The 12,627-nt window shown below is 42.6% G+C and overlaps 1 protein-coding gene across 1 annotated transcript in view; it reads left to right on the top strand.

Annotated features, from left to right (window-relative positions):
• The window catches only part of atf6 (activating transcription factor 6), a 38,607-nt gene that overhangs the window by 22,273 nt on the left and 3,707 nt on the right, over positions 1-12,627 (top strand). The window contains exons 13-15 of the mRNA XM_030771211.1: positions 1,433-1,497; positions 2,892-3,006; positions 7,441-7,525. Of these exons, the coding sequence (XP_030627071.1) occupies positions 1,433-1,497; positions 2,892-3,006; positions 7,441-7,525 (265 nt within the window). The remainder of the gene's footprint in view (positions 1-1,432; positions 1,498-2,891; positions 3,007-7,440; positions 7,526-12,627) is intronic.

Genomic DNA, 12,627 nt, shown 5'->3' with positions numbered 1-12,627 from the left:
TGCATCCCCAGGCTCTGATTCAGCCCATGCCTTTTCTGACTGAAGTCAGTCAACACGCTGGCCACGCTTTGAGGCTCAGGCAGAACCGACTTTGTCATCTGTCTTTCCTGTGTAATTTACAGCTGCTAAACCACTCTCCTGTTTTTGTCAAGCCCAGCAGGGCAGTAGCAACACACTTAGGAAGTGGAGGAAGGCTGTAGCGGCTGGCTTAAATTTTTCCTCCGAAGACTCAAAGCCGGTGAAAATTTTTTAAGAGTGTTCCACTCCATAATGTTCTGCAAAGAGTCCACTGCTGTAGGTTTATACACAAGCCCGCGCCAAGCGTTTACCTTCACTACTCTCACGGTTTTCCTCTCAGCAGTTCTCGTCATGTCTCGGCCAAAGAACTCTAGGGTGAGATGGAGAAAGAGATGGAAAGAGAGACAGAAAGAGAGAGAGGGAGAGTGAGTGAGATCGCCTACCTGTGGGCGAACATTAATTAAACCACGGAGACATCTTGTAGTAATTTAAAACTAATAGTCAGAACCAGCTGGTTGGAGGCCCACCATGAAGAGTTGGAGTGTTTTCGCTACGCCCTCAGTACACACACACACACACACACACACACACACACACAGACAGCCACACACAGACACACCACTATACAATTCTATGTAATGTCATGACAGGCCATGGATTTAACCCATGCTTACTCATAGAGGTTTTCTGACAAGGCACCCGGTTTACACATCTGTGTGTGGCATTTTACACACACTGAGGACAGATGCAGAACAACCACACAACCGCTTGACCAGGAAATCAAACTGAAACCAGAACCGTTCCGACATATTTCTATTTTTTTTTAAGAATGAGTTAGTGAGCTTGTTGTTTTGGTTGTGAGAAGCAGTCGTCATTTGTGATAAATGGGTTTGGGTGACAGGCCGATGTTTTCCTGGGTCGCCCCTTGTTGCTTAATGTGAGTCATTCATTTAAGGGGAAACCAGAGAGGCTCCAGTGTTTCGCTGAGCACCAAACCAAAACAAGGCCAGAGAGAGATGCTCTGTACCAGCCTAACACAGTCTGACAGCAACCCTGGACAGATCCATGACCTCATACTAACATATATATATATATATATATATATAGAGCACATATGGTTAGGCATGCTCACACACACACACACACACACACACACACACACCAGCCAAGGCCTGCACTTGGTTTGTGGTTTTTCTGACTTTGTTTTTGTTTATTTTTTCAATCTGTTTATTACCATGACGTACTAATAGATTAACCACGATGTTCAACCTCTCCCTCTCCCTCTCCCTCTCTCTCTCTCTCTCTCTCTCTCTCTCTCTCTCTCTCTCTCTCCCTCTCTCTCTCTCCCTCTCTCTCTCTCCCTCTCTCTCTCTCTCTCCCTCTCTCTCTCTCTTTCCTTCTTGTTTTTGAACAGAGAGGGTACGGTAAGAAGGCTGAAGCTCAGATAGTGACTGTGGAGTACAGTGACACTCATGAACAGTAAGTATGGGACCCACACTGAGAGCAATGACATACAGAACTGGATTATTGTTGTCAGGCTGACGATGTGTCCCACACACGGTTAAGGAATAGCTGTAACATAGTGTTCAGTAACAGCTTTGTGGACACTGTTTGCTGACGTGAGTCTTAAACAGCGGTGGCGCTTTAATAGAAGTCATTGCGGTTTATTACTGTCAGTAAAGAGAGAAAAGAGAGAAAAAAGAGAGAGAGAGAGAGAGAGAAAAGCTATTTGTTGCTAATCCAGTGTGGTTTCCGTAGGCGATGCTTGTAACTGATTAGTTGATCCCTGGCAGCAGCCTCGGTGGAAATACCCGTTTAATGCCCTCTCCCAGTGGCAGTTAGTCCTGCACCAGAACCAGTCTCAGGGATTTCGTTTGTCTTTCACTCTCAGGCTTAACTCTGCCAGTAAAAGATCAGCAAACACCGCTGAGGCACAAAGCTCCGAACTGATCCGTAGCTTTCTCGGATCCGCACAATCTCAGACTTTAACTTTTACATTTTATGGAATATGGTAAATGGAGAGTTTGATTCGGTGACTGTCGTTTGGCCTGCAAAGACTGTGTCCATTTTTGATTATGTTTTCCTTTTTAAGTTTTTTTTTTTTTATGAATGAGATGATGAAATAAGGGTCTAGCTGAGGGAACTAGCTGTCTAGCTGTCTTTCGGGTATTTTCATACCCAGTGCTAGATATGTAATGTTGTTTTTTTTTTTTTTTTTCCCCTTTCTTTTTTAGTGCCAGTGTATTTTTATCCTCGTACATTCTTGCGTTTTACTGGGGGTTTGACCTAAACGTTCTCCCTCAGAATAAATCTTGGTTTTGGCCTCGCTTAGCCCCGGGAGCGTTTAATGCCAAGTTACCAACAGGACTGTTATTGCAGAGTGACAGACTGTCAGTAAACAGAGAGGCTGTTTACACTTAGGAAGTTCACTGGAATCTCACCATAATGAATTAGAAGCACGTACTCCTTACAAATACGCTCTTTTTTGAAGGTTTGTTGCAGTTTTTTTTGGTCTTTGCGAAGACGCTAATACGTCAGCACCCTGGTATAACTTCAACCTGACTTTTGAAGTGCTGCACTTGCTCTGTTTTATTGTAGCAGCTGTTGTTTTATAACTTTTTTTTTTTTTTTTGGGTAATAGTTGCTTTAAAGAGTTTGCCATGTTCTTTTCTCTTTGGCCTTAAGTGTATTTTAATATTGTTGTTTAGTGACCGGCTGTTTCGAAGCTGTTCAGAGATGTTAAAGAGAAGAGATTTTGTAGTTGCGTTTGTGTGTCTGGCGGAAGAAGGTTCATTGCGGGTTTTGCTCTAACATGGGAGACATCTCTGAATATGCTAATATGCTAACCGTTCCCTCCTCTTCTCCTCCTGCAGGAGCACGGGCAGCAGCGAACTGCAGGTGTACTACGCTCCTCACCGCACCTACAGCGACTTCTTCGACGAGATCAATCGCAGAGGAGACACCTTCTACGTGGTGTCTTTCCGCAGGGTGAGTGGAAAACCTCTGTACTGTGCACGGGCCCTAACACAATCTGTCACAGTCTGGTCGTCCTCCTGCCTGCCACACTGCGCATTCTTCTTCTCTAGCACATCTGCCCCAGCCAGTTAAAGGCATTACTATTCAGTTGATGGGCAGAATTGGGGGTGGGGGGGGGGGGGGGGTGAATCAGGGACAGATTTAAAATGTGTGGGACCTGTTGGTTCTTAAGGACAGAACTTGGCCCTGACCTGTTCTCCCGTACACATTCACACACCCATCACAAAGTTCACCTGAATTACAATATCATTGTTTTTGTTTAATCACAAATTAAAAAAAAGACACGTCATTTTGTTGCCAGGAATATAAATGTTTTGGCATTTAGAGTAAGTGTCTGTTTGCAGTTTCTTTGGTCTTTGTCTTGATTAGGTGTACCGCTGATGTTTTTTTTTACTTGAAGTACTATGACTGGTCTGTCTGCCAACATGGCCAGTTTCTTGTTTCCCAGTTACCATCCATTTGACTTTAGAAAATAATCTAACTGGGAATCTCTTTGCATGAGATACAATATCTGCACAGACTTTAGCTGAAGGCTTTGGAGAGTCTTGAGAATTCTGATTGTGTTTATATGAGCTAAAAAACATCCCATCCTTAGTCCCTACATTTCTCCATTTTTTTATTATTATTATTTAATAATAATAAGCAACATTCTTCTCTTTACTGTTTGTCTTCTATAACCTGAAATAATCCGTTTCAGTGCATGTGAGAGAATCTGAATCATATCCTTAATATGATTCAGATTCATGCAAATTTGCCAAAGTTTGAGGGGAATCGATCCAGTTTGCACCCCCCCCCCCGTAAACACATCCTGTCTTCAGGTGCCAACCGCAGTCTGTGGTTATGACCATCCCCCCAAGACTTATGGGTGTTGCTCAGTTTTTCAAAAGCTTGATTTATAATAATCAGAGTTGACGATAGCTTTCATCCAGCCCTCCAATCCTGCGGTCATCAAGATCTTTTCATTTGTTTAGATTCTCTTTTTTTTATTTTTTTATGTTTTTACGTCAAACCACCTGCTTTTAATTACACTCTCGGATCATACAATTGGTGTGAGACAGCATGTTAGGAAAGAGTTATTCAGTCGTTTTTTTGTTGTAGACCACATGTGTAGACCACACCTTTCTAGTCATTCCTAAAATCTACACTTTTTTTTTGGTCCACTCCTTTTAGCTCAAAGCAACCAAAAAGGAACAAATATTATTGAAGTTTCATCGGTATCCATGAATTATGATGGTGAGCAATAATTTTCCCATCAGTCTCCTCTGGTGTTCTTCGAGTGTTGACAGAAATATTTTCTGTTATGTTTGCCAACGTATAGGAGGCCAGTTCAGTCCAACCTGAACGACATTTTTTTTTATATAAGAAAAAGAAAAAAGAAAGGAAAAAAAAAAAACAAGGAAATGACTAATACATTTCAAAAGGTGGTCCCACAAGCCTGAAACCCATTTACGCCCCCCCCCCACTTAACAAATCTGTGTTTTCTTGGAGACTTGGGTCCAATCAAACTTTTACTGGGATTTTCCTAATGAAGCTTGTTCTAAAAAGTCACACGCACTGGCCAGGCCAGAGCAGGATGTGGAAATGTGCTTGTTTGGATCTGTGGATGATGCTGCTGGGTTTTTTCCAACTGAAGTTAGTGTCTCTTAAACTCATTTTATTTTGTTGCAACCCCCCCCCCCCCCCACACACACACCCCAGTTCTGTTCCCTTTGTATGCTGACGTGGCGTGAGTCACAAACATTTTGATATGGTGACAACAGCCATCAGTGCAGTGGTGGTGACCTCTGACCTTTTCAAGAGGTCAAGACCTTACGTGTCCAATATGGTTACAATTCGAGCTGTCTTTTATCAGCAAAAAAGTAAAACCGCTTTAAAAATTTTTAAATTTTTTTCAATTTTGCAGTTGTGGACACCTTCAGTGTCACTGAAACATACAAAAAAATATCTGCTGCCTAGAAACCTCCTAATCTAAACCAGTCCAGAGTTTGAGACCTCATGCTGAAATCTGGCCAGTTCTGTTCCAGTTTGTGTCAGACGTGTAACCAAACATCTGTTGTATCTGCTCCACGTGTAAATGCAGTTTATAAGTGATTTTTATAGAGAGAGGATGAGAAAAGGATTATAGGGATTGTATGGGAGAGACAGAACAGAGAAAGAGAGAGAGAGAGAGACAGATGAAAGAGAGCGGATGAGGTTAAATATCAGGAGGTGTTGTTGTTGGCTGGCTGTACAGATGTAGGGTTTTTTTGAAGACGTAACATGAACGTACGGAATCTACAGATCATAGCTGCGTTATACGAGAGTGACCTTTTCCGTTTCTACGAGTTTTATTAGCCTTTCTGAGCCTGTTTATTTGCCTATATTGTGTTTCCCTGGGTTTCTGGGTGTGTGTCTCTGTCTTTTTTTTGTGTTCTCCTGTTCATGTCAGGAGAACAAAATCCAGCCAAAGTTTGGCACCTCACTGCGTTCTCAGTCTCTGATTCTTATTTATTTAATTAGTGTCCTTTTCACCTAATCCCTGCTCACGATGATTAGCACGAAGTACGGAACCGTCCCAAAAAAAAAAAAAAAAAAAAAAAAATGGGCGAACAGACCACGTTTGCTTTTCCCGTTCCTTATATAAGCAGCTCGCAACATTGTTGGCTCAGAAAGAACTGTGTTCGTTGCTCAGAACACACAGCTGTTGTCTCAGCAGGCTGTGTTTCAGTGTCATTAGTGAAGATCAGCACTCAGAGAGTGAGTCATTCTCTCCAGTCATCACTCTACTCCACAGCCCTTCAGCTCTCCGTCTCTCACACGATGTGTGTCTCTCGCTGGTAGTCGTCTTTCTGTTCCCCAACTGCTCAGATCTCTCGTTGGCCTTTCTGCGTCTCTCTCTCTTCGAGGCTTCTTTTATTCTCCTCCAGAACGCTCCCCCGGCTCCTTCATTCTCCTCTCTTATGGGAGCACTTGATGGAGCACTTTGGTGCAGTTACTGCTTGACTCATAGGTTTTAAGGAGCACCAGATTAGAGGTACTACTGTGTTTGAGGAGTTTGGGGTTTTTTTTGTTTTTTTTATCCAACGGCACTCGCGTCTCGAAACCCGGCTGTACCGCAAACATCTCAACGACCACGCGACTCCGGGTCCGAGGGAACACAGTGAGAACGTGTTCCTTCGGGTGGGTGCGTCAGCGAGGGTCGCTCACCCCCAAAAGCACTCCCTGGGGGTCACCCCCAAAAGCACTCCCTGGGGGACTGGGTAGTTGGAAGTATCATCTGCAGAATAACACTACACTCCAATGGTGCATTCCTCTCCCAAACAGCTACGGTCCACTGTTCACGGTTCATAGTGTGATGAGAAGATGGGAGGGCTGATTTCATGTGTGGTAGATGATGTGTTTGTGTGTTAGGCTCAGTCACCTTGACCACTCGCTGTCTCACAGTCATCTTTCTGTCTTTATGCTCAAACTCCTTCTCAAACCCCTTTCCAGTCCGCGTTGGATCTCAAATCTGTTTTGACTAAAAACACAACGGAAAGAATCATGAAGTGTAACTTTCATTTGTACAGCTGTACGCATGTTTTTTGGGGTTTGAATATGATGTTTGTTTTCTGCTTGAATTGACCATATTAACAGAGAAACCGATGAACTTTAATTCTGGCTTTCAACCTCAACAAGTGAAAGGATGGAAGGGTTGAAAAAAAGTGATTGATGCGTTTGTTTTCTTCTTCTATCAGTCGTTCATTTATTTGTGCAGCTGTTTCATTTCGGTGGGGTAACTTTATTGATAACATAATAATAGCTGACATTTTGCTTATTTTTTTCTGCCTTCGCTCAGAATGTACTTCTTCAAACAAACTTCTCTGGGCTGGTTCTTGGTCGCGATAATGAAAACTGAGAAGCCTTTTTTTAAACGGCCAACGGTGACGTTATTCAATCGGAAAAGCTGCCTGTTTCCGTCTTATCATCCGTGGCTTCGTTTCATGTTCCGGCACCTTCAGTGCAGTGTCGTGGTTTTGAGGATGACGTCTGATTTGCCGCTAGTACCATTGGCTGAGACAACGTCAATTCGTAGTGAAAAAGCTGTCTAAACGTGATGTCACTGTGTGTATCAGTCCAAAAACAAAAAAAAAGTTAAAGTTGCCCTGGCTGCCTCAATGAAATCCTCTCAGATTTCCACGGTATCTCGAATAGGATTCATAGGATACTGGTATTGCTCCTAAATTGATTATCAAAAAGGACTTTCCTCTGTGTTAATTCTTAAAACCATCAAAAACACACTAATCCAACTGTTTGTTTTAAAAAAAGAGAGAGAGAGAGAGACCACTGGAGTCTGGTCTTTCATTGGCTGGACTGAGAGCACACAAGAGTTGTATCTGACCTATGACTGTTCTTCTCTCCTTTTAGGACCATCTCCTGCTTCCTGCTACTAATCACAACAAAGGAAGCAGACCCAAGATGTCTGTGTTGCTTCCCGCCATGAATATAAATGGTAAGAAGCAGTTATTTCAAACATATAAATTTTTATCTGTTTTGTATTCTAACCGCGAAGAGCTTTTTTCATGCAAAAGAACGCTCAATTTTTTTATTCTGGTATGTTTCTCTAGCAGGAATAACACAGTTGCATTGATGTATTTAAATGGTATAAACAAACTGCATGTTCATTTTGGAATATTCACAAGTGAATCATTCAGTCATTACCCCCCCACACCCCTTTCCAGAAAATTCTGCCTAAGCGTTACGAACCTTCTATGGCTTGTTAAGGAAGTAAATGGTTCGTTTGACAGGTTTTAGATCACAATACAGCAGAACTTCGAAGAACAGAGTTGATGTCTGTTCCAATTGTAAGGACTTAAACTTCATCCTGGATGTGTTTCTTACGGTTTTTGGCATCACCTCTGAGTGCAGGATTAGAGTTAAACTGCAGTTCTCAGCTCCCTGAGTCAACTGGTGTCAGATCACTCCAAAGTAACATGCACATGACTCATAGGTCAGAGAAACCAACTTATCAGCAGCATATTTCACTAGTATGTGGCTTCAGATTATTCTGTTTTCTCCATGAGGTGAAGTTCCACTTCAGGAACTTTTTTAGGAGCTTATCCCCCTTTTGCACCACAGGAACACAAGCTCAGTTTTGGTTCCTGAACCATTGCCTCTGAACCGTTTTGAAGTATCTACCGCAGAGAAGATTCTTTTTCATGGTTCAAGAATTACTGGGGTTACTGGAGTTTGTGGTACTAAACATCACTGATTCGTCAAACAGAGGCTTCACAGAATGACCAGGGAGACCAGCAGCCATTTCTAAATAGCAGACAAACTTGGATTTTTTTGCATTATTTACTACTAATTTACATAATCTTCACAGTTCTTGCAGTGCAGTGGGAGAGGAAACACAAACTCATGAGGGAACTGCAAAGTTCCCATTCTGGATTGTTAAAAAGTTCCTGAACCTTGGTGGAAAAGGACCTGTTGTCTCCCTCTAAATCAGGAATGGTTTCCTTTATTTATTTATTGCTCAACAGAGCTGGTGCTGTGCTCAAATGGAACCAGTGAAGTGTTTGCACCGAGTCAATGAGGTATTATTGACAGTCTGACACTGGAGGAGCCGGCGTTGTTTAAAAAGAGCCTCAGAACCAATGGGCCCCTTCAACAGGAATGGGCTGAGGGCATGACAGCTATTCATAGACCTTGATGATACGTAAACATTTTCTTTCTTGTCCAACTCGAAAGAGTTGAGTGTATGGTGAAATGGTGTGCAAGTCAAAGACTGCTGAGTCAAAGAGGCAAAGCAGAGGGGCCCTGGGCTTTTTGTTAAATATATATTTATATAAATATTTTATAATATGATTTCAGATTACATCTGAAATGCTCCTATATCTGAACTGCCTGACCACACATGATTTTTCTGAGTCTGTGTCAGATTTTCCAAATCAGTCCTAACTCTCCACCAGCGTTCCTCCCATAATCTTTCTCCTCTGTTCAGATTGTGTGTGTGTGTGTGTGTGTGTGTGTTAAGTCGCCCTGAACATAAAAATCTCGCTTTGGCCTCATTTGCCAGAGTTCTTATTTTGACAAGAATCTTTGTTTCCATTTTGTTATTATCATTAATACCTTGTCCAGCAGTGTCCTAACAGAGAGGGAAATGTTAGCTGTGTTTGCTTTTTGGATTCGTCCTCCTTGGAACAGATCACCTCTGATTCAGACACACACACACACACACAACAACACATACACACACACACACACACTTTGACACTCTCAGAATAGACTCACCCCTTGAAGTCTTGTCAGACCTCCACTGGCCCTTTCTCTTCCTCCTCTTCATTCTTGGCATTAGTCAGCATATCAGATTAGATCAGTGCTGGGAAGAATAACTGAGGAGAATGCGATAGCCTAGCCCTGCAGGCTAGATTAAACCCATTGTGAAAGACTTCAGCCCTTTGACTGGAAAAAGATGGACGACCAGTGAAGAATGGTAAGTTTGTATCGGTGTCAAGGCTAATTTCTTAGTGATTTATAAACAGCGAAATCTTTACTTGGATCCCTAACTAACTAAAGGATTTTTGAATCTCAAACAATAACAGTGTTCAAGAATGTTTTGTGAAAATAAGAACGGGGATGGAATTTGTTTACGGTAATCGTAATGTAGCCGGGATCCCAACTTTCAAACCAAGTTTGCCTAGAGGCAATAAACAGAAGTGACTGAACTGTAAAACAGCAAAAGTTGTTAAATAATAACTGTGTATTCGAACTACTAACAAGACACTCAGTTATGCTTCAGTAATTCAAAGAGGACATCACATACAACAGCGCGCCACCCAACCCCCCACCCCCCTTCCCTAAGACTACGCTTTTACACTGTCACATAACATGTGGCGTCATGAATTTCATCCAGCTTTGTTGTTACATTGAAAACATCATAACAGTGGGGGGTGAGGAAAAGGGGTAAGGATGACATGCTGAAAAAAACTATAAGAAGATCTGTGAGGCCCTGTGTTTAAGGGCAAAATAACCCACAGTTGACTAAAGAGGAGTTCCTGTGTGTATTTCAATTACGCTTTTTAGTTCATCATTGACCTTTTGCCTTCACTTGGTGTAAAGTGTGCCTTGTTGTACAAGATTTTTACTTGTAATACAAGAAACGCAGATTCTGCCTAGGCACGGTCAGAGAGGCCTTAGGTACTGCTGGTTTTGTCTCTCACTGCAAGCAAAGACCTTGTTTTAAAGGTCTTGTAACATACAGAGCCAAAGTAAACGTCTGCAGTCAAAATTCCTGGAATCGGCGGACCTTTCCAACACTGACTACAGATAGCAGCGGTGCCCAAATAATGGACACCGTGAAGAAAAACATAAGTCAATGTACTCTTTATTTGTCAAGCCCTACCTTCATGCAAGATTGGAGTGTTTTTCACTTTAAAGGAACATTTCAATAAGACAGATTAAGAACAATGCAGACTCCGAAGTTCTCAATAGCTTCTTGAACGCATGGTTCGAGATAATTTTTTCCAGCTACATCCTGAATTCATTTAGAAATGCCTCCCGTTCATAAATAGCTTACATATGGTTGTACTAATCAGGGATCGTTGAGTCTGGTCTAGGCTTAGGCATGCTTTGATGTGTGCCATTGACTTGTTTGGTCTGGTCAAGATACACTCAATACGGAGCCTTCTTCATCAATCCATTTCGATAGGCATGAATCACCATATATGGAAAGTGGAGATTTTGTGTGTGGGGCGGGGGGGGGGGGGGGTTTGTTTTGTTTCTTTTTTTTTATTCCCGGTGACATTGATTGGCAGTGACATATTTGGAATAAAAGTATGTTTTGGGTTGGAGATAAATATTTCCGTGTCAGCCATTGTTATCATCTGCCCTGCCTCGCAGTCTGCTCTGGTAACCCCTAGGGGGGCGTTTGGGGCCAGGTTACAGCGGCACGTTAATTTGGGAAAGAATGTTTGTGGTGGAATGGAGAGGTATGTATGTGTCTATGAGCCTGCCTGTGTGTACGTGGATGGCCCATGTGTCTGTGTTTTTGCACACATAACTGTGGTACAGATTGTCATCAATGTTTCCCTGTCACCAGCTGCCGCTGCGTCATTAGAGATGATGTGTAATCATGACATAAAGGCCTTGTTAAGCCACATTGGCTTTAGTTAGAGCTGTCTCTGTCAGCAAGGGCTTTTTCAGGACTGTTCCAACTCAGCTGATGAAAGACAGGAAGTTCAGCCAATCAGACGAGACTCAGGACCAAGGAGAGAGTTTTTGGAGTGGAAGGGAAGGGGGAGGATTTTGGCAGGTACCTCAAAGCCTCGCCATCCATTAAGCAGGACCTCATCGGAAAAATGCAAGTGTCGCCATAGACCCTGAAGAGTTGCTTGTGTTTACGTAATCAGTGTGCTGGGCTGAATTCAGGCAGTTCTGTTTTGCACAGTGTGGCCACAAGTGGGGAATGAGTTTGCTGAAGAGGTTCTGTTTTTCTTTTGGGAACAGTAACAAACATTAACCTAATTTTGAAGACCTTACCTTGGAACACGAAGAAGATCCTCTTTTCTTTAAAACAAAACTCTTTTTGTTTGAAGGAAAGGAGGGTCTTTCAGATGATACGACAGGATGTTCCTTTTGTTTGGGCATCAAAAAAAAAAAGTTTAACCGACAATTCTAAGTCCTGTTTTCAATGTTCCTCGGTGCTACGGTGGACAGAACAATTTGTCTTGGTGGGCGTTTGAGACCATTGCGAAAAAAAAATCCAAACATAAATCATCAGTTGCAGTCAGGAAAAGATTTTGATGAGTCATTCGAGTCATTCATTTTGCATCCGATCAGTGTCCTAGGGGCGTAACAACACACCTCAGGAGAAAACTTTGCAGGGAGGAAGAGAGAAAGATGAACCAGAGGGGGAGAGACAGAATACAGAATAACTATGAGAGAGATAAAAAGAGAGTTTGAAAGTACACTTTTGTTTTGTGAACGGAATTGACCAGGAAGGTGAGTGTGAGTCGGGGTGTGTGTGTGTGTGTGTGTGTGTGTGTGTGTGTCTTAAGTGGGACAGGGGCATCTGGGTTTAGCCGGATAGGTGAACATTGCCAAAATCTTAGCATCGTCTGAAATCTGTTCCACAGCTGAGTTCCGCATTAAACCTAAGGAAGAGAGAGATTTTCATGATGCGCTCACCAGGTGGAAAAAGAACTCACCTACCGTGGAGCCCTCAAGCTTATAAAGTGTTTTATTGGCCTGTGTTTGGTCACACGTGTCTGCAGTAAAACCAGAGGGAACCTCCTGTCTCTTTTCCTCTGACCTGAGTGTGAGTGTGTGTGAGTGTGTGTGAGTGTGTGTGTGTGTGTTTGACAGAGGTAACTCCTTTGTATCACTGTCCATACAGAAACTCATAATAGGAGATAGGCCATGAAGCGTTCAGCGATGCATTAATGTAAACCCGTCACACTTTTAGTGGTTTCTCCATAAATACTCAAGAGGCTGTCTGGGCATGTTTGACAAGCAGGCTTTTTACAAGTCGTTCAGAACTAGAGAAATGGGAGAAATCACTGGAAATACGGTGCTCTGTTTTGACCCAAGTCAGAGGGGATACCCCAGTCTACT

The sequence above is a fragment of the Chanos chanos genome, chromosome 4 (assembly GCF_902362185.1).
Source record: "Chanos chanos chromosome 4, fChaCha1.1, whole genome shotgun sequence".
NCBI lineage: Eukaryota > Metazoa > Chordata > Actinopteri > Gonorynchiformes > Chanidae > Chanos > Chanos chanos.
The sequence above is the reverse complement of the archived record's forward strand: the minus strand, read 5'-3'. Positions and strand labels throughout refer to the sequence as shown.